The sequence below is a fragment of the Quercus lobata genome, chromosome 8 (genome assembly GCF_001633185.2).
Source record: "Quercus lobata isolate SW786 chromosome 8, ValleyOak3.0 Primary Assembly, whole genome shotgun sequence".
Classification (NCBI taxonomy): domain Eukaryota; kingdom Viridiplantae; phylum Streptophyta; class Magnoliopsida; order Fagales; family Fagaceae; genus Quercus; species Quercus lobata.
Genome location: NC_044911.1, coordinates 59,625,064 through 59,645,318, shown reverse-complemented (window position 1 = coordinate 59,645,318; position 20,255 = coordinate 59,625,064). Strand labels below are relative to the sequence as shown.

Here is a 20,255-nt window from a genome sequence, read left to right as displayed (position 1 = left end):
CATATATTTGCATTTTATTCAAAATTCAAAATAATCACAATTTCCCAATGATAAACTCCTTCCGAAATATTTGCAATTTTTTCAATATTTGAAACGATCGCAGATTAAAAAGAAAAAAAAAAGAAAAAGAAAAACCTTCTAATCACACAGCATGTGAATGAAAGACCTGTGTGAACTCACTCATTTGGTGTGGAATAACACTAACATTTACTCAGTGACATACAATTTTAATTTTTAAGGATCAAGATAAGGTGTAAATGTGTAATCCATACAATACTTTTTCAATGGTTGTGATCAAAAGTTAAGAAGATTACTTTTACTTTTAGTACCAGTCATTGGTTTAAAGAGGTTGAAAAAATAAAAAAATTTAAAAGTTCAAAAGAAGTAAAAAGATGAAAAAATTTGAAACTTTTTGCGAGTAAGTTAGGGGTATTGCACGGTATAATAGCTACCGACCATATCCCAAATTTAATACTCTTTTCGTCTCAAATATCAGTCTTCTATTCCATGCTCGAATGTCTCAAAATGTAGTATTTCTTAAGAAAGGTAGTTTTAAAAACTTACACATTTTTATGAAAAAGATAATGTAGGGATGGTAGGCCCAGAAGGGTGTATTGAGCCAGGGGTCCTGTTCGAGGACATTCAATAGTCCGATGACAAGTAGACGCTAGTGTGAGAGTTCAAGATAGTGGATGGGCAAAAGGGTCTAGTTTTAAGGTCCCAGGAAGTATGTCTGAGGACAAATTTCACCTTAGCTTAACCGGGTAGAGGTCAAAAGGATTGGCCTAACATCAGGGACAACGTTCTGGGCGATTCTGCTGGTAGGGATAAACATCGGGAAGGGATAAGGTAAGAAGAAAGTGAGAAACATCTGAGGGAAAACTGCTACCACTATATTAAATGCTTTGTAACTAATTCTCTGACCGCATTTATGTGGATGTGATACCTGAACAGTGTGTTTCAACTTTACAGCTATCTCTAAGGACTTCAGGGAGGTGTTGATGGGATAAGAAAAGGAGTCAGCCATCTGATCTACACGTGGAGGGCTAAGATAGAGTAAAGGAAGGTAATATAAAGAAGAGAAATCCCATTACAGAGGGATCATCGGAGGATTTGTAAAGAAAAATCATTGTAGCGTTTAGAACTCTAATTGTAATAAAGTCTAAGAGAACCATATTTATTCAAGGACTATTCTCCTTGGACATTGCCGAGGAAGAATTTCTCTGCACCACTTCTCCATTGTTTTTCCTGGCTTTTTGACCATCTTTGGCCCATTGTGAGCATTGACTACTTCATTAGAGTCCACTTTCTACAAATTTATTGTATTAAGCTCTTTAGGCCTTAATCCATTACCTTTTGGGTTTAGGATTTAAAATTTGCCCTTACAGATAATATATTATATTAAATTAGGTTGAGGTTTTTAAAATATATGTTTTTATTTTTATTAACATATTCGGCTTATGAATAAATTGGAATTTAAGTTTTTAAGGGAGAACTTCAGACATATATACACTTACATTATACTAGAATTTCTATCTAAAAAAAAGTAAAAACTTTTCATTCTTGTTGAGTTGCCCCTATATTTATATTTTTTTAATTAAAAGTTTAAAACCCAAACGTGCAGCCAGTTGATGTTTCGTATTAGTCAATTGACTCAATTGGAGGGAAACCCATGAGTTGGCCAACTACCAGTCGTTGGTCATTCTAGAATGTTGACCGCCCGTCACTTAGTCAACGATTATGATATTTATGATAATTCCTCGATATAAACCATGCTATAAAGTCCGGTCCTGAGACAACTCTTATAAAGAATCTCATTAAAACTGAAATTTCACAGAGAGAGAGAGAGAGAGAGGGAGATAAAGATGGCTATTGGGCTAATGGAGGTGCTGCTTGTGAATGCAAAAGGCCTTGGAGACACTGATTTCTTTGGTATTATTTACGTGAATTTCTCTTTTACTCTTCTCCTATATATATTTATGTTGTTCCAAACTTCCAAGCTATATATATATATATATATATATAGCATCGAAGCATCCATGAAGAAATTCGGGCTTTCCTTCTAATTGATCTCTTTATTTTCTTTTTCACTATATATGACCATGTCCTTTCTTTTTGTGTGTGAATTTTCTCTATTTTTATTCTTCTTGCTCTTCAAACCAAGAAGATTTTTTCATTTAATAAAATTAAAAAAAAAAAAACTAAGATGATTTTTATCATATGGTCTGTGTTGGCTGGCTGCAAGACCATGATATAAGTCATCATTTTATCTTAAGCATTGTCATGAACATCCACAAATTTATTAAGTAGCTAGAAATTTTTTAACTCAAATAGTTTTAATTAAACTAAAACTTTTTTGGAAGGAAATTTTAACTTATGACGTCTACTCTTTATGAGAGATTTTTTATTATCAGATTTAAACATCGGTTGGTTTTTGGTGTAAGTGGGGAAGTTTTAATTAACCTTGTTATCATATTTTGTATATGTTTGGTAGGTGGTATGGATCCGTATGTTTTGATACAATACAAAAGTCAAGAGCGCAAGAGCAGCGTGGCCCAAGGTAATTTATTAGTTCTTCCTTGCTTTCCATTCACACTTTTTACAAAATGTATTATGCCTCACTAATTCAATATTGTAGCTAATATCTGATGTTGATGCCTCCAAGTTATCTTTGTTGATCATTGAGAGCTTTCCTTACAAAAGAATCCAGAATTTTTAAACCGAATAATGTGAGAGCTCCATTATCACTCATACATTAATTTTTTTGTGCATTTAACATATAATATACCACATTGTATTTTATGAATTTTCTGCTACGGTTCCTTAGTTACACATGGTATTGGTATAGCATAGTGTTGCCCTTATAAAATAGAAAAGAAGAATTCTAAGACTTCAACCTATATATTTCACACTCATTTTCACAATTATTCGATATAGCTTATTGTGAGTGGTGGAGAAAAAGTAATGGACCCATGTGAAAATGGGTATGAGATATATTGTGGTCTTAAAATAACTCAAGGGATTTTGTTAACCCAAAAAGAAAGCCAGGAGCCAGGTCAACATTTTTCTAAAGTGAAGAGTGGTGACATTAAGGTCTCTTCTAAAATTGAAGTGTTCCTCAAATTGCTTTTGAGCCACTCTTATGTAAAATAACTTCAACACCTATAGGTTTTAGCTAACTCAATTGGAACGATAGACTTGGCTTATATCCTGCCTAGACTAGAGATGTCCCATGACTCCCATCAGCTCAATAAGCCTCCAGTGGACCAAAAGCTAAAGAAAATTACTTCATCACCCATGGATAATTGAGAGAGAGAGAGAGAGAGAGAGAGAGAGGGAGAGGCTTGCTATCAATTCTAAATCTTGCATTTGTTCCTTATGATTTTGCCTCAATTCTAAGTTCAAATTTTAAATTGTTTGATCACTGCATTAAACCAAATATATATATATATATATATATGGTATGCTGCTTTTCTAGTTGCAGCCTCTTCTATAGAAATAATGAGACATGCCAATATTGGTGTAGGTAAAGGTGGATCTCCAGTTTGGAATGAGAAAATTACATTCAGGGTAGAGTATCCAGGACAAGGAGACCAATACAAACTCATTCTAAACATCATGGATAAGGACACATTCTCCGCTGATGACTTCATTGGGCAAGCCACGTAAGACATCATAACAGCATGTTTCTTAGTTACATTTTATGTTCTCAAGACTTTCATAAACAATTCTCCTCCAAATTCCGAAAGGTTTATTTGTTATGTGGCTTGAAGCTAATTAGAAAAGACATTGAGACCTAAACAATGAGGGTGAATGATAGAATTATGTCAAGGTTGTATCTTTAAGAAAAAGTGACTGGAGAGATAGTGTAGAGTATGAAAAGCAATATTTGATGTGCATTATCTATCTTTGTTTTTTGATTGTTCTTTCTCATGCTAGACAAATTTTCCATATGCAGCATCTATGTGGAGGATTTAATGGCAGTAGGAGTGGAGAATGGAACTGCAGAGTTACACCCTCGCAAATATAGTGTTCGCAAAGACCAAAGTTATTGCGGAGAGATTGAAGTTGGTGTCACTTTCACCCAAAAGGTATTTCTGAATCTTATATATGAGCTGTGAGCTGGTTGCTTCGTTTGTTACAATGAGAAGTAAACAACATAGTGCTGTATATATGTACCTTCTCCTTTCGAAAGAATAGAGTAAAGGATGAGGTTGACATTTCAAGACCTATTGAATGAGTGTGTTTTAACTTAGAGAACTGTGTTTAGGGTTAATTAATTTATCCTGACGACATACCTAGGCATAGTTCCTTAACTACAATTCACTTGGAAACCTAAGGTATAACCGTTGAGGAACTATACGTAAGTTTTGCTGATTTATAATGTTGCTCTAACACAAAATTACATATTTGCCTCTAAGATGTATACTACTAATAGTAATATACTTAAAATAGATAAAAATAGTGCTGTCATTTCTTTCCTTTTTTGTGATGAAAAGTGCTGATATGTTTTGCTTGTGATTGAAATGGTTGGTGCATGGAGTGATAAATGATGCATTGATTTCCATTAGCCAAAAGAGTACATGACATCTTAATTACAATTTCTTGTGTGATTAATGTGGTTTTTCATTTTTTAAATATTGTAGGTAGAAGAGCAATATCATGGAGAAGAGTTGGGAGGGTGGAAGCAAAGTGACGACTACTAGTTCATCTACCAGTTTGGTACACATGGAATTTGTGTGCACCTGGTGCATTTTGGACAATTGAAGTCGCAATGAAACTTTTTTCTGCTAATATGTAATATTAATTTTATGCTCCATTTGATCCATGGGATGGGAACAGATCAATATTAAGGTTGAGGGGGGAAAGGTATCTGTCCAAATCAACTGGAGCCTTTAGACTAGAGTGGTAAAAGAATCATGTCCGGATGTGGTTGGTCTTAATTCCAATGGTAGTAGAGAGAACATTTCAAGAAGTAGATGGATTATCCAGAGTATGTGTAGGTTACTAATCTTCTTGTGGAAACTAGAATATGTTAACAAAAGAGATTGTTATTATCAAAGTTTATGTCTTGCTCCTTCAAAGTTCAAACCATTAGTAAAATCAACAACTCCAGCAATAAGATTGATCCCGTTCAATTTTTTATAAAAAAATAAAAGCAGCAACGTTATGAACTCTAAACCCCAACTCGGAAAATTACCGTTCTTTATTAAATATGACAATTTTTTTAAAGAGTAAGAAAACCACCTTAGCAAAGGTGACAGGCCTAGAATATGACAAAAGAATAAAATTTGAGAGAGAGAGGATTCTCCATGTGTAATTAAGGACCTAAGAAACTTATTTTTGCCTCCTCGGTATATTTAGCTTGAAAACATAGTGCTATGTAGAACAATAGTAAATGAAGTGGTTTAAGGTTAATGAAACTTGCACTAACGTCCCTATCCACTTAGCTTTTATAGAGGACTCTCACTACAAAAAAGATTGCTATCTGCGACGAAACTTTTTCGACAACTACAAAAAGCCGTCGAAAAAACTAGCTTTTTCAACGGCAAGTCTCTTTCGTCGATAATTGCTCGTCAAATATTAAAACATTTGTGACGGCAAAACGAGTCTGTTGAAAATGCCTATTATTTTTGTCGAAAATATGAATTTTTTTGGAGGGAAGTGTTCCCGCCTTACTTTTTGTGACGAAATAGAAATGTTCGAACGAAATAGTTATTTTTTTTATTTTTTTTTTTAAATTAAAAAAAAAAACCCCTCTATTAGGTCTCCCAAACCACACTTCTAAAAGTTCCCCTAAAAGAGATCCCTTCAAGTGAACAAGACCACACAGGATGAGAAAGAAAATAAAAAAGGCATGAGTTTGATCTTGCTTAGGTTGTTTTGTTAACAAAACTTCCAAGTGGGCCTTCGCAAAAAATTGGCCCTTAACAAGAGCGAATTCAATATACAATTTAATAAAGACTGAATTCAATATACAATTTAATAAAGACTGAAACGAGAATGGTTCACTTCATCAATTTCTCCAACTCTAGGCTAAGATCCTTTTAGCCCTACAATGTCTATTTGTACTTGTGCCTATTGCTTACAATCTTATGTAACATGCTTATATTTGCAACAGTGTATTCTTTTATTTCCAATTTCACTCTTAAAAATAAAAACTATGATCTTAAATTGTTGTATCTAGTTATGCCCCAAAACCAATATCATACAGTACCATTGATACTTGAGCCAAATTCCTCTCTTACCAAAAGCGCAGCAAAATTCCATCCTTCACGTACAAAAAAAAATAGCTAAACTTTTCTTAACTTCTGGTTTTCTTAATTCTAAGACAAAAAGTTATTGTCAAAGCCGTCTTAGCTCAGCCGGTAGAGCGCGTGGCTTTTAACCACGTGGTCGTGGGTTCGATTCCCACAGACGGCGTTTTGCTCTGAATTTGATTTTGTAATCTTCCTTCGGACTCGTAATTATTCAAATTATAAAATATAGAACGATTGGTATCTGAGCCGTCTTAGCTCAGCTGGTAGAGCGCGTGGCTTTTAACCACGTGGTCGTGGGTTCGATTCCCACAGACGGCGAATTGATCTATATTTTAAAGATTTAATTTTTTTTAAAAAAAAATTGTTTATACCTTTATTTATTATGTATGAACTTTTTTGAACCATATATTTGGGATGAATAACCTAACCCCACCTTCATAGTTGCCAGTTGACGCTCAAAAGTCCCAAGAAAAGTTCTCATAAATCATGGGCTTCACGTCTCACACCTGACACCTCACCGTTGAAAATGAAATAAATGTAAAATTTACCTTATTATGAGTTCATGGGATAGTCATGTACCTCACAAATGTTACCAAATACCAACCTCAAAAAATCACAGATTTCACAGCTAAGCGATTCTTCCACCCACATTCTCATGCCTCTATTTTCCTTGTCTCGGGCCCCCTCTTAAAAGCCCACAGCGACTAAGTATTCAACCTACACATAAGGCTATAATACTATAGCGTCCTACACCTAATAGGCAAAAAAAATATACTATGGTGGCACCCTATTTTGATTTTAATAACAATCTATAGCCCATACTCTATAGGCTCTCTCTCTATCTATCATACACTACTTGGTCACAGATTTTTATGCTATAAGAGCTCCTTCTCTTTTGACGAAGCAATGAAATTTGAGGACTTACTAATGCAACGAAGTGACGAGAGGCAGAAAAGACTTGACCTCGAGGAAGAGGTGAGATCTTCTGCTCATTTTCCTGTCTTTGGCATTTGAATTTGAACACTTTTCCAATGCAAAACTCACAGAAAAATGGTACTACAAGAAATGGCATGTAACTTTGTCACAGCATATGTTGTACAGGTCAAGAAACTGCAAGGAGTGCTAGATGGGGAACAAGCACTCAACAGGGTTTTGCGCTTTGCACTCCAAGGTCCAGTTTCTTCCCATCCAAGTCTTTCCTCAGTTGTCCCCCCTGAGGTAAGAGCGTTTGTTTCGGCGTAATTATTTTGTCAAGGAAAACTATTTGTTTTGTGGTGTTTAGTTGTGTTCTTGAAAATGCTCTGGAAAACATTTAAGCCTTGTCCTCAGAGGCGAACGTATATTGCAGGTTCGGCTGATTCTGGAAGAACTAGCAATAGTACAGGAAGAGATATTATGGCTGGAGAGAAAAGTTGAGGAACTAAAACTAATTTTGTACAGACAGAGGGAACAGAACAGAGAAAGGGAAATGCTACATTTAACAAGGTTGCCAGAAGAAACTCAGTTGCTATTTGGACTAGAGAACCGGTCAGTGCTTAATGATCAGAGATCCAGATCACAAAATTATGATGAGTTTAGAAAAGAAAGGATGAGAAAGGAAAGAAGACCCTCATTGGGTTCTGTATCAGAAATCCTAAGCATGTCTTCCACAAGATTCAATGGTAAACCAAAGACTTTGCCCAAGAAGAATGTTCAAAAACCACATGCTTACGTTAGGGATATAGAATCTAAATGATGGAATTGTATTGGATCCATAAATTGGATGGTCCTGTCACATGCCAACATGTTGAAACATGTTTATGTATTGCCTAAACCCCACTCCCCAAAAAAAAAAATCATGTGAAGTAACATGTTTAGTTATTTGCAAATACATATATATTTCTTCCTCATTCTTTTCACTATTTGTTTTTCCTCAATTTGGTTTTGAATGTGATGACAGAAGAATATCAAATGTCTAGGAGACATACCAGGAGATTGATTCGAAACCAACACCATATTAATAAAGAATCTGTCATCGAGAAACCAAATGAACTCTCTGAGAACCTGATAAAGTGCCTAATCAGCATATTTTTCGAGCTCAACCAGGCATCTATGGAGAGAGAAGGATCAGCTACAGTTCCTAAGCTCACTCTCCCTTGCATGAAATCAAAAGGGTTCATGGCAAAGACCACATTCAACTGTAAAACATCCACGTTCCTATTCAATGACAATACTTCAAATCTCGATCCTTACGGCATATTACCGGACTTCGATGGAACAGTCAGGGATTTTGGACCATACGAGAACTTCATCCCAGTCACAAGAAGCTCGTTAGACATTGGCCGTATTTCAGAGTGCTTACCAGCAATGAGGAAACTGAGGTTGCTTAATGCTTCTTGGGTATTTTTACATTATAACACAGTTAAAATTATTTGCACATAATAGTCGGACAAAGTAATCTTATATGTTCTTTACCTTTTTGGCAGGTTTTTGATGCAAAGGCTATGTAATGTTGACTTGACTTTCTTGACCTACAAACAGAAGTTGGCATTCTGGATCAACATCTACAATGCCTGCATAATGCATGTACCGTAAGACAATCTTAGCCGTGGGCTACATGTGTCTTGTTCCAGTGCAAACAGGACACGAGCGGATCATGCCATGTCTAATGCATACTTTTTTGACAATCACGGCATGATCTGCTTGCTTTGCTTTGCACAGGAACAAGAAGCAAACCAGTCCCTAAAGCCACAAGATAAAAGTAGATAAGTTATAAGTATGCAATATAAGTTCACTTTAATTTTATCAAATTTCAGGCATACCTAGAACATGGATTACCTTCAACACAAGGGAAACTACTGGATATTATGAACAAGGTATGTCAATGTCTGGGAGAGATTATTATCCTAAAACTCTGGCTAGCAAATCATCACTAACGTATTTTCAAGTATTATGCTGATACAAGATGGCTCTATTTTGGCAAAGGCTGCAGTGAATGTGGGCGGTCTAGTACTAAATGCTTTGGCTATCGAGCATTTTATTCTCCGACATCCATGGGAATCAAACCAAGTATGTGAAGTTAACAACTTAACATCTAGCTACTTGATCTAATCTATGCACCTAGGCTTATAAAACTCCTATGTTTCCAATGCTTCAAGTCATCTCAATCAATATTTTTGACCACTATAATCTAATAACTAAAATTTTGTTGATCTCAACCAGTATTAAAGCTGACACCAAAACCAAATTTAACATGATGGTAGACACATTTAGATTCCTAAAGAACTCTTCTAGTCTTATCTCTACTTAGCTAACGAATGCATATATCTCAACCAGTATTAAAGCTGACACCAAAACCAAATTTAACATGATGGTAGTCACATTTAGACGCCTAAAGAATTCTGCCAGTCTTATCTTTACTTAGCTAATGAATGCATATACAATTGCAATTTGCAAGGGCCTGGATGAGAAGGAAATGCTGCTACGCCATGCCTATGGTCTGGGTTATCCAGAACCCAATGTTACATTTGCTCTTTGCCGAGGAAGTTGGTCCTCACCAGCTGTAAGCATAACATCCTCCTAATTCATATCATTAAAACAATTTACCTGTCTGCTTCTAGTTACACTAAGGTTGATGAAAGAACGACCTACTTTGCAGTTAAGGGTCTATACACCAAATGAAGTAGTGAATGAACTGGGGAAGGCCAAAGTGGAATATTTGGAAGCTTCAGTGGGAGTTACAAGCAAGAGAAAGATCATAGTGCCCAAGCTCCTGCAATGGCACATGAGAGATTTCGCAGATGACATGGAATCACTACTAGAATGGATTTACAGCCAATTGCCACGTTCTGGGTCATTGAAAAGATTAATGATGGAGTGCTTAAACGGGGAAACAAGATCTCCTAGAACCAAAATGGTAGAAATCCAACCTTATGAATTTGAGTTTCGCTACCTGCTGGCTTTATGAGTGAGGAAGGAAAACAGTCATAGCTGCTTATATCCAACAAATGGGGAATAGAGGTCCATATTAGCCACGTAGAAGAAGCAAAGCGATTTGCTATACAGCAGGCAAATACTGTGAAAATAATTTGACTACAAATAAGCTTTTTAATTATAATTGTCTTAGTGCTAAGTTCCACAGTCATCTACTACTGTTTCAACCGATACTTCATGTGTTTCCAACCGATATGTTTAGGGTTCAAATCCCTCCTCCACCACTTATAATGTATCAAATAAGCAATAGCATTTCCATTGATTTATACAAACGCTAAATCGTAGCAGAACATGATGGACTATTTTATGCACTAATTAGAAATAAAAATAAAAAAGCTATGAGCTTTATAGCATTGTCACTTTTTGGTTTTTCCAATGGAGACATCAAAGATTCAAATCCACACCCCCAACTATTAATATATCAAAAAAATCTAATTAGAAATAAAAAATAATTCATACAATAATTTAACTGATAAATAATCCAATAAAAAATGAAAAAGAAATGAGAGAAACACATAATTCCTTCAGAGAAAAATGGCAACGTACATGTGTAAAATATAACCACTGTATTTATTTGAGCGGTAGAAAGTTAAAAATATGATACATTCCTTACAAAAATAAAAACAACAGAGACAAAATGGTCTGGTCCACATTGACAATAACCCATTTCCACAGGAAACTAAGGCAGTACATAATATCTGGATTAGTACAAACTAGAAGCATCAATAAATAAATAAATAAAGCCTCTGAACAAGAACTTAGATGCCCGAGGCAGTTTTAATTAATAAAAAATACAAAGGTTTCGCTTTGGCTATTCTTTACGGGGATAAGAGCATCAGCATTGGGGCTTCTAAATGCCAAATGTTAGGAACATTTGGCATTTAAGCCCCAAAACTACCCAACAATGGAAAGGCCATATGCAATATGCCAATTCCAAATTTGGGATTTAGCTACAGTACCATCTCAAATGTAAGATGGTACTGTAGCTGAATGTTACAAAATCGCTTAAGCTTATACAAACAAACTTTTTTAAAAGCAAAAACAAAAGAAAAAGGCCAAGATTGTTTAAAAGAACTGCTATGAAATAACAAATTCAACTACATTTTTAAGACAATGAATCAATTTCTTTGAGTATTCACCTGTTTTCTTCCCAAACTTGATGATCAATAATCCCACATTCCAATGCAACCAATTACAGGGGGACAAGAGAGGATTCAGCTAAGAAATTTACAACTCTGTTCAACAGATTTAAGCCGAATACAGTTTCCTCACAGTTGACTTTTACAGACACTTGCAATGGATCGTTGCATTTTCCTTCAACAGTGATGGTAATCAAGCAAGGGATTGAGTTGCTCAAGATCTCACTACTGAATCGTAAACGTAAACCGGATGCATCATCAAGGTTGGTAGAAACTGGCATATCCACGGATACAAGAAAAAGATTTGCATTGCCAAGCATCTTTAAGGCAAGGCACTGGCAGATTACTAGAAAGTTGTCTTTTACTACTACGTTGTCGCCCTTATCCTTGTTTAGCTCCCCGGTGTGGTCAGTGAAAGTACAACTGTTGCATGTAATGCCAGAGAATCAACTTAGAATACAAAAGAAGATTCATTTTCCAAAAGGAAGTTAAACCCCAAAAAATATCAAATACCATTATTATTCAAATAATAAAAATTGCCAATAGAAAGAGAACTGCCTCCATAATTCAAATCCCAGTTATCTGTTAATATGGTGTATTGAGGTGTGACAGTTGCAAATCATACATTGCAATTCCTTTTCTCTCTATTTTCCCCCCTTTTGCTATGGAGATAAAAATAATTGGGGAGTGGGGGGTTAGTAGGGGATGCTGGCACCTCCTAACTGCAGGCCTAGAAAGGCAACCCTAAGAAGGGTAAAATCCTCTGACCCAATAAAATTAGGTACCCACTACAACACGAGTGTATTAGATTTGAACCCAAGCATCAAGCAAGGAGAATGAACACATTTAACACTACCACCTGTTGAAAAGGTCCTATATAGCAATTTTTACATATAAATTTCCTTATTTACAAATCCCATCACCCACCTCCAGGACAATACAAGGAAAGAAGGCAATACTGAAGAAGATGAAGAAAGGTAAGTATTATAGAATTCAATACGTGACTGACCTCCTAACATATTCAAACATTCCTGGGAGACGAGATTCCTTATCAGTGAAGGCTTCAATATTCATTGGAAGTGGTTTTACAAAATAACCAATGTCTGGCCGCAACTTTACAGGAAGATTATTGCCATTATAAAACAAGGCCAGCTTCAGAGGCAATAGATGATGATGGAAGCGAACCTGGATAATCCTCTTTGCTGTCTGACCAGGTTCCAGATAAGTGATCTCTTCCATGGGAACAAGAATTGGTACGTTATTATGGGACGTCAAGGAGCTGCAGCATCAAGATAAAAAGGTTCAACAAGATTTAGTGCTTTAAAGGTTGGCATGTAATAGACAAGGAGGGGTGGGGAGAGGGGAGCAACAACCTAAGTTCAGACAGATACTGCTGAGTCTATAGTTACCGATCACAAACAATTAGCATGAAACTTTAGTAATGATGGCTGGAACTCAGGTAGATCTGGCGACCCCTTAATAGTTAAGACAACAATTTAAAATATGTGAAAATTTAAACTCAAACTTTAACACAATATTGATAAAACTATAGTCTTTGACTTTTAAAAATCATCAAATATTAATACAACTTACAAATTCTACCAAGGATGAAAAGAAGTTTAAATTTTGACCATGTGAGTCATGCGTAACCAACTTATAGAAAAATATGTTAAAACTTGTAAAAACCACATCAAACCTCAAGTTTAAACATCCCAATCATGAAGAATTTGTTTGAATAAAAAAAAATAATTAAAACAACTAAATTTGTTTCAAACTGTAAGTTATGGAATAGTGGGAGTGGCACAGACTTTTCCAGTAAAAATCATATAACCACATTTTTTTAATTGAAGATCATAACCAGACCTTCATGAACACCTGTTAACCTAGACTATAGGCATGGACCTTGCAGAGGTACAAACCCATGATATTAGCAGCAACAATCTAGCTTACATCAAATATACACTCTTCCCTCAAATCTACATGCATAGATGTTCAACCTAGAATGTAAATAAAAATAAATAAATAAATAAATAAAATGGCAACTTCATTGACAAGTATAATAACAATTACCTGTCAGTAGCAACCAATGTTTGATCGGCAGAATTGGAGTCTTTGTTTGATTCCTCATCTTCTAAAAGTATGTCTGACATGGGTTCTGATGAACAATTTTTGAAGAAAACTTCTACAGATACAAGATGTGGGGATATGGTTGAAACTTCAGCTGAAAATGAATAATCCACCTTCAAGCCGTTTCCATTTGCAGGATCTAAGAGTGTGTAGCTCTTAGTTTTAACTCGGTGCCGAATATCCCCGATGAAGATTCTTGCTGTAGATACACGGACTTGACTTTGTTCTGATGTACTTGTATTAGATGAATTGGGTTGGTCATCCAACCAGGATTCAAGAGCCCTCTTTGATATCAATTCTCCCAAATCAGCAGAGCCAGAATGAGAAACTCCATGCTGATTTTCAAAAGCATTGCCAACATCTGAAATCTGAATCAGTGGATCAGTGTTGTCATCACCTTCACTTGCAGAACCAGTCTCATTACTGCCACCACTGACATTTGAGCCAGAAATAGAATGTTCAGAACCATAATCTGAAGCACCTTCCTCATCTAAAGACCCAGATAATGAGTCAGTTTCATCTGTGTTGAAGGAGTCACTATTTCTGGCTCTTTCCAAGCCATTTGTTCCTTGATCCACATTGTCAACTTGTAGCAAACTACAGGGCTTTGGGAGGGGTTCATACCCTGGGGCTGCATGGAGAACTATCTGTGAAAGAGAACCAGGAAGATAAAATCGGTAGTTTATGGGTTCAGGTGATGATGATTTTGTCTGTCCCCCAAATATGTGTCCTGAAAGTACATATGCCAGGTCCTTATTTGGGGATAGAATATTTGTTTCTTCCTCTAATCCTTGAGAGTCTAAATTGCTTGACAAAATTTTCCTAAGAAAACGTGCACGGTCACGAACATCATAGTTCAAGTCACACTCAGCTAGTTCAAGCACATAATTTAGAACTCTTTTGAAGCTCTGAATGTCTTGCCCTTCTGCACATAATAAGACCTGTACAAAAAGGCATTTGAAATATATAGCACAGTTTTTTTCCAACCTACTAAAATCAAGCAATTCAAAATCAATATGATTTCAATACCTCAACAAGAAACACCAGGAACCATCATATATATGTATATATATATATATATATATATATTAAATACTATTAACTAATCTGAATAAGAACTGTCATAATAAAAGAAATTGACCAATAAATAATCTTAATAGCATGACCAAATATACACTTAAGTACAATTGAGTATTGAGTGAATTGATTATAACGGACAAAAATAAAAGGACTCATGAATGGGTATGAGTTTGGAAGAGTACTGCAACCTAAACTTCACACTCCTTACAGATTTCAAGAAATGAATGTTTATAGCCTTAGTAGCTTGTTTGATGGAGAAGAGGGACACTGAAGAACATATAATCTTCTCTACTAAGATATAGAAATAATCAATGAGATTAAAGTAAAACTGTAGAAAAGTTCTCATACATACCTTCACAATGGAATTAAGTATCTGAAGCTTTGTTTCTAATGCTTCTGAGGTGAAGTGCCAAGCAAGATACTTCAGTACTGTGGATAATGTCCTTGGTATTGTCTCCCCCAAGGAGCTATACTCCCCTACCATCCAAATAATGATTGCACGGGCTGCAGGTACCTTGACTGAATCCAAACTACGAATTAGCTGAATTATAACCTGTAAAAGTTAAAAAGAGGTTACTTATAAATGCAAGAACGAATTATTAAGATCATGCATAAGATTCCATTGTAGAACACATGACTATAGCATATGTGCTGTAGCGAACAATCCAAACCAAAAAGAATTTTTTGAATTACTTGTTACTGGATATAACTAAATTGTTAAATAGTCCTTAATCCCAAGAGAAAGGCAATGTAAGGACTAGGCCTGCACTTCAATGTAAAAACTCAACCACAACATAAATAACAGAAAGTATTAACCAATAACATTCCTGGAAGATGCATAACTAATGCAATGACATAGGAAGGTTCTCCTTTGACATATGCACTTTTTGTTTCATCTAACTGAACTTACAGTTCAATTAAAAAATGCATAACTAATGTTATAAATAGTTATTGAATTCTTATTAGATAAATTTGTAACATGCAACATGACAGGAAATTCAAAAAGCTGAGAAACCTAATAAAATAATGAAAAGAATAGCATGGAACACCTCCAAGTAACGTCAAAAACAAAAAGAACCAAAAAAAAAAAAAAAAAATTACATCCAATTTTCTTGAACCAACACACAAGATGCCAAAAATTATGTCCAAAATGAAATGAAATGTGTCATATTTTCCATCCCATTCCTTTTTAATGTGTTCCTTGCCTTGCCTCTACATATCCTTCTAAAATGCCAGAAAATTCAGATAACATAAACAGAATATAGAAAGCTGACACATGTGAAAGAGGATCTTGACAAAAGAAGGATAAAGAATACCTTCTCATGACTGGGTGGATCTTGCTTTATGATTGATTGAATTGACATTATTGCTTGAATTAAAACATCCGCTTCTCCATCCAATGATCCAAAGTCACTTGACAAAAATTCTGCATTGTTGTGCGTTTCATTTAACAAAAAAGAAAAGAAAAAAACATTTTTCCATAGCTCAGTATAAAACAAGTAGCAGGCAACAGACCCTGTCTAGTCAGGGCCAACAGCCCTTCCAAGCATGTGGTCGCCATATCGGGAAGTCTTTGTGAACATAAACCAATAGCAGCAACAGTATCTGCAGCAAATCTCCTGTCTGGATCTCTAATGTAATCCTAGCAACACTAAAAGATAAGCATTTATTTACGCACTAAAATCCCAAGAACATGAAAGAAGCGATGCAATGGTTGTGATGGACAAAAACGCAAATTATAAAATAATTTTATACAACAGCAAAAAAATTGCCCGTGAACGTGTGCATGTGACTCATATGTCATACATGTGAGTTAATTTTAAGAGTTGGTCAACAATTCAAGATTTTCATAGGATATGGTGGATTGGTGTCTTAGACATAGTCTTAGTGTCACAAACTTGAAAGTGACATATTAGCATTAAAATAGATTCCTTCAATTGATGATCCCATCTAATGACTTTTTCCTCAAATTGGCCAAAAATTTCTATTTATTTCCTGTCCCCAAGAAGCAGGTCTGAAACTTCTTTTATTACACAGAGGGATGCGTTCCAATGTCTACCCAATCAATGTTATATTTACATTACTGTGTTTTGGATAGGAGAGGATAAGATGTGCTGAAAACCGGGTAAGAAAAAGGGCTTCAAGGTAGGTGTTTATTACCGACTTTTGGACTCTGATACTGATACTGCTACTACTGATCATCTTTTCCCTTGGAAAATAATTTGGAGATCCAAGGTCCCTTTGAGAGTAGCTTTCTGTGTATGGACTGCAGATTTGGGTAATATTTTGACTATTGACAACTTAAGGAAGAGAAAGGTTAAGATCATAGATTGGTGTTATATGTGCAAATGTAATGGTGAATCTGTTGACCACCTTATGCTACATTGCCCCATCATTTCAGATTTGTGGTCCATGATTTTTGGTTTGTTTGGAGTTTTCTGGGTGATGCCAAAATCTGTAGTTGAGCTTCTAGCTTGCTGGCAAGGTCACTTTGGTATTCATCGAAATGGTCACATTTGATGATTATCCCAAATTGTTTGATGTGGTGCATTTTGAGGGAAAGAATAGCAGAAGTTTTAAAGATACCGAGCATTCTATGCCTAATCACAAGTTATTCTTTTTGCAAACTTTATTGGACTTGCTGACTGCCTTGAGAAATCTTTCTTTCTTTTCTATTGTTGATTTATTAGATTCATGCAATTTTTGTAATTGATTGTTTCACCCTAGTATATTTCCTGTATACTTGGGTGACTCCTTTTTTCTTATATATATATATATATATTTTATTACTTATCAAAAAAAGAAATAAAAGCGAAGTGGTCAAAAAAGTTCAAAGCAGATACACTGACAGCATCAAGATCATGAAATAGTTAGTATCAAGATGTAGGGAAGCATGACCATTTTCAAATTTGGTCTAATGCATGAACCCTACACCTTTGATTGTGCATGACGGCATGACCACATTGCCATTTTAGAGCTGCACCCATTAAACATTCCCATATATGCAAAAATAAACACATCAGTGTAACATGTCATTGACAACAGTTATTTATGGATTACCCGGCATAAATTAAATTCCAACAAATGATGGTAAATTCCGAAAACTAAGAACTGTAATGAAATTATTTAACACAAAATTTTGATGTGGTAAGTAACTCAATTACAATCCAGCCCACAGAAAGTTCCAAAATGCTCATTACTTTATCTGATATATAGGGACCAAAAGCTCAACATTGACAGACATTCCTCCAAAAGGTAGCCACTTTTAATTAAAAGTTAGTGAAAATAGATAATTAAAAATACGGGGGGAAATACCTGAAACTCTTTAAAAACAAATGAAATGGTTGATTCTGTAACAATGGATGAGAGTATCTCAAGCTTCAAAGTTTTTATTTGATATGAATCTGAAGAACATATGAAGAAGTCTTCAAAGTGTGGAGCAAAGAGAGAGGGCATTGCTTTGGCAAAGACTTGAATGTTGCATAGGACCTGCAAAAGTCAATTGATATAACCATCCTTACCATTTTACAAACTAAACTGAAAAATAACAAAACATAAGAACAGTAAATAAAATCCCAGATTTTACTTGGACAGAAGCAATATCTATTCTCATAATGCATGGCTCAATGCACGCTTCCTCTTTCGAATAAAATTATTTTTACTTACCAAAAAACAAAAAAAATGCATAAGGATTGAAGAAAATCCAATATCATGAGTTACTAACTTCCAGAGAAACTTTGAATTTCATGCATGGATATCACCCATATCAAAAGGTAGCAGGCTATTTTACCAACCATAAGCTTTAAGATAGAGCCTCTCACCAAACAGGTCCCAGATAGGGCATAGGAGAATTAAGGATGGGGGTTACATAACAGATATAAGCAAACTCATCCTATTATAGAGGATCAGATCAGCAAGGCAGGAGATATTCTTAACCACATAAAGAAATAAGGTATCCCTTTTCTTTTAAATAAGGTATGCATGCATGTCATATAATCATGTAATTCAACTAGAAGGAACATACAAAGTATGCATAAACCAAAAGATTCGAAGGGATGTTTTAAGTACCACATATTTTGAGGCATTGGATGATCTCAAAAGAAACAAAAGTGGTTTGACAATTTTCTTGATATTCTCCCTCGGTGCCATTATCCAGTGTACACCAGCAGCTGCAAGTACCACTGCACTATTATGACTCCACAACAATGGGGATGTACACTGCAGCAGGATCTTTACATCGTCATTCCTTTTTCCAGAAGTAAATTGTGCAACATTCAGTTCTGAAGGACCTGTGTTTGCATAACTTAATTGAGATAAGTATTCATCCGGCCCTTCAATATAACACCTGGACACCATCTTTGCTAACTCCAAGTCAATATTCCCACTCACGTCAGCACCTAATCCAAAATCATCATTCCCACTCGCATATCCAGTGTCTTCTTTATTTGAAATTTTGGTAGCTTCACCATTCTTTTTAGACTCGCCACTCTTTGTACTATGCAAAGAAAACATAATAGATTCTTCAACAAGCCCATGCCTAGCTATCACAAAGCGCAAAAGGATCCCAATTAAGATTATCTGACCCCACTCTTCCACGTCGGGAAGAATCTCACATAACCTCCGATAATTCCGCTCAATGAGTGAAAAATTACTCGGACAAATAGAAGCAAATGCAGCAGCTGCAGCTCCAACCACTCCAGGTGATTGGTCATTTAACAATATTCCAACAATCTGCACAAGTCATAAAAAAAAAACCAACAAAAACAAACCCTTTTCAATTCATGCTATCCCTGCAGTATGCAGTACGTGGTTAAATGATTAAATTTACCAAATTCCCGCATTGAATTCACTCATAACTTGGTATAACTGTTATAACAAACATATCATTCGATTAAAAAACACTTGTTAAGTTACCGGACCTCTTCGATTGCAGAGGTATGTTCCTCTAAGCGCAGATCATACAGCTTAGGAAGCGCATTGGCCGCGGATTTTCTAACGTAAACAGAAGGATCTCTAGCACATTTCCCCACAGCTACCAAAACAAGAGATGAAATTACATGGAGACGAATTCCGGCCATGGCACGAAGCGCCCACGCCCTCACCAACGCGTTCGGATCCCCCAAATCCTTCTGGAAACAATTAATAGATAGCAACGCTTCATTCGGACGCCTAATTTTTCATCAAATTATATAATTACACACTAGCCAAACAAAGCATATATACATACATAAAAGTCAAAATCCCTAGGTTACCTACTTTTCAGCGTAATGTAGTAGATACAAGTAAACCAGCTTTTTCACTTCCAGCGACTGAGTTGCCACGTTCTTAACGACCTGAAATTCGATTAATTGAGCAATAAATTTAGTGAGATTTAGGCAAATTGTGTGATGCAGTTGTGATTTTGAGAGTGGAAAAACCTGAGGGAAGAAATTGGAGACGTCGAAGCCTTGAGCAATGAGAGCGAGCAATCGCTTCAGAGCTTCGCATTTCTCGGAGTCGAACTTGCTGTCGAGGAGAGGAGCGATGTTGACGTCTTCGGGATCGTCGTAGAGATGAGCGTCGGTGCCGATTCGGAACACCATAGACGACGCTTTGCTTAGAGTCTCCGCCGTGGCTCCGAACTGAGGGAACATTTTTTTTTTGGTTTCGGGTTTCGGAATCAGAATTTTTGAGATCT

The 20,255-nt window shown here is 35.8% G+C and overlaps 3 protein-coding genes and 2 non-coding genes across 9 annotated transcripts; 4 read left to right on the top strand and 1 right to left on the bottom strand.

Moving 5' to 3' along the window:
• Positions 1-1,791: 1,791 nt before the first annotated feature.
• LOC115957342 (16 kDa phloem protein 1) lies at positions 1,792-5,064 on the top strand. The gene is made up of 5 exons (XM_031075563.1): positions 1,792-1,932; positions 2,495-2,560; positions 3,527-3,665; positions 3,959-4,091; positions 4,647-5,064. Exons 1-5 carry the CDS (start codon positions 1,866-1,868, stop codon positions 4,704-4,706), a joined length of 465 nt encoding a protein of 154 aa, XP_030931423.1. The 5' UTR covers positions 1,792-1,865; the 3' UTR covers positions 4,707-5,064.
• Positions 5,065-6,350: 1,286 nt separating this feature from the next.
• Positions 6,351-6,423, top strand: TRNAK-UUU. The gene has a single exon. It is a non-coding gene; the product is annotated as a tRNA-Lys (tRNA).
• An 82-nt stretch (positions 6,424-6,505) lies between these two features.
• Positions 6,506-6,578, top strand: TRNAK-UUU. The gene has a single exon. It is a non-coding gene; the product is annotated as a tRNA-Lys (tRNA).
• Positions 6,579-6,959: 381 nt separating this feature from the next.
• LOC115954574 lies at positions 6,960-10,356 on the top strand. 4 transcript variants are annotated; one of them, XM_031072468.1, is made up of 9 exons: positions 6,960-7,235; positions 7,362-7,478; positions 7,578-7,921; positions 8,200-8,620; positions 8,726-8,825; positions 9,056-9,115; positions 9,225-9,308; positions 9,697-9,801; positions 9,898-10,356. In XM_031072468.1, exons 2-9 carry the CDS (start codon positions 7,387-7,389, stop codon positions 10,204-10,206), a joined length of 1,515 nt encoding a protein of 504 aa, XP_030928328.1. In that variant the 5' UTR covers positions 6,960-7,235; positions 7,362-7,386; the 3' UTR covers positions 10,207-10,356. The 4 variants fall into 4 exon arrangements, with proteins under 4 accessions (XP_030928328.1, XP_030928327.1, XP_030928329.1 ...); XM_031072467.1 differs by having other exon boundaries at positions 6,961-7,235; positions 7,609-7,921; positions 8,203-8,620; XM_031072469.1 differs by having other exon boundaries at positions 6,961-7,235; positions 7,590-7,921.
• Positions 10,357-10,814: 458 nt separating this feature from the next.
• LOC115955337 (AP3-complex subunit beta-A) lies at positions 10,815-20,255 on the bottom strand. Of its 2 annotated transcripts, none has more exons than XM_031073434.1 (11): positions 19,996-20,255; positions 19,835-19,911; positions 19,498-19,747; positions 18,647-19,309; positions 17,894-18,067; positions 16,094-16,220; positions 15,895-16,004; positions 14,931-15,131; positions 13,442-14,439; positions 12,381-12,650; positions 10,815-11,794 (listed from the first exon to the last, which is right to left on the bottom strand). In XM_031073434.1, exons 1-11 carry the CDS (start codon positions 20,209-20,211, stop codon positions 11,425-11,427), a joined length of 3,456 nt encoding a protein of 1,151 aa, XP_030929294.1. In that variant the 5' UTR covers positions 20,212-20,255; the 3' UTR covers positions 10,815-11,424. The 2 variants fall into 2 exon arrangements, with proteins under 2 accessions (XP_030929294.1, XP_030929295.1); XM_031073435.1 differs by having other exon boundaries at positions 19,498-19,707; positions 19,996-20,199.

What these genes read in the sequence shown, in the direction of transcription:
- LOC115957342 (XM_031075563.1), top strand. Translation starts at nt 1,866, where the DNA reads ATGGCTATTGGGCTAATGGAGGTGCTGCTTGTGAATGCAAAAGGCCTT. An exon ending in TGGAGACACTGATTTCTTTG is followed by an intron (nt 1,933 to 2,494) that starts GTATTATTTACG and finishes TATGTTTGGTAG; the next exon opens with GTGGTATGGATCCGTATGTT. An exon ending in GACTTCATTGGGCAAGCCAC is followed by an intron (nt 3,666 to 3,958) that starts GTAAGACATCAT and finishes TTCCATATGCAG; the next exon opens with CATCTATGTGGAGGATTTAA.
- LOC115954574 (XM_031072466.1), top strand. Translation starts at nt 7,167, where the DNA reads ATGAAATTTGAGGACTTACTAATGCAACGAAGTGACGAGAGGCAGAAA. An exon ending in GTCTTCCACAAGATTCAATG is followed by an intron (nt 7,922 to 8,199) that starts GTAAACCAAAGA and finishes ATGTGATGACAG; the next exon opens with AAGAATATCAAATGTCTAGG. An exon ending in ACAATGCCTGCATAATGCAT is followed by an intron (nt 8,826 to 9,055) that starts GTACCGTAAGAC and finishes ATCAAATTTCAG; the next exon opens with GCATACCTAGAACATGGATT.
- LOC115955337 (XM_031073434.1), bottom strand. Translation starts at nt 20,211, where the DNA reads ATGTTCCCTCAGTTCGGAGCCACGGCGGAGACTCTAAGCAAAGCGTCG. An exon ending in ATACCTCTGCAATCGAAGAG is followed by an intron (nt 19,310 to 19,497) that starts GTCCGGTAACTT and finishes TGACTTGTGCAG; the next exon opens with ATTGTTGGAATATTGTTAAA. An exon ending in ATCCACCCAGTCATGAGAAG is followed by an intron (nt 15,132 to 15,894) that starts GTATTCTTTATC and finishes TAACTTTTACAG; the next exon opens with GTTATAATTCAGCTAATTCG.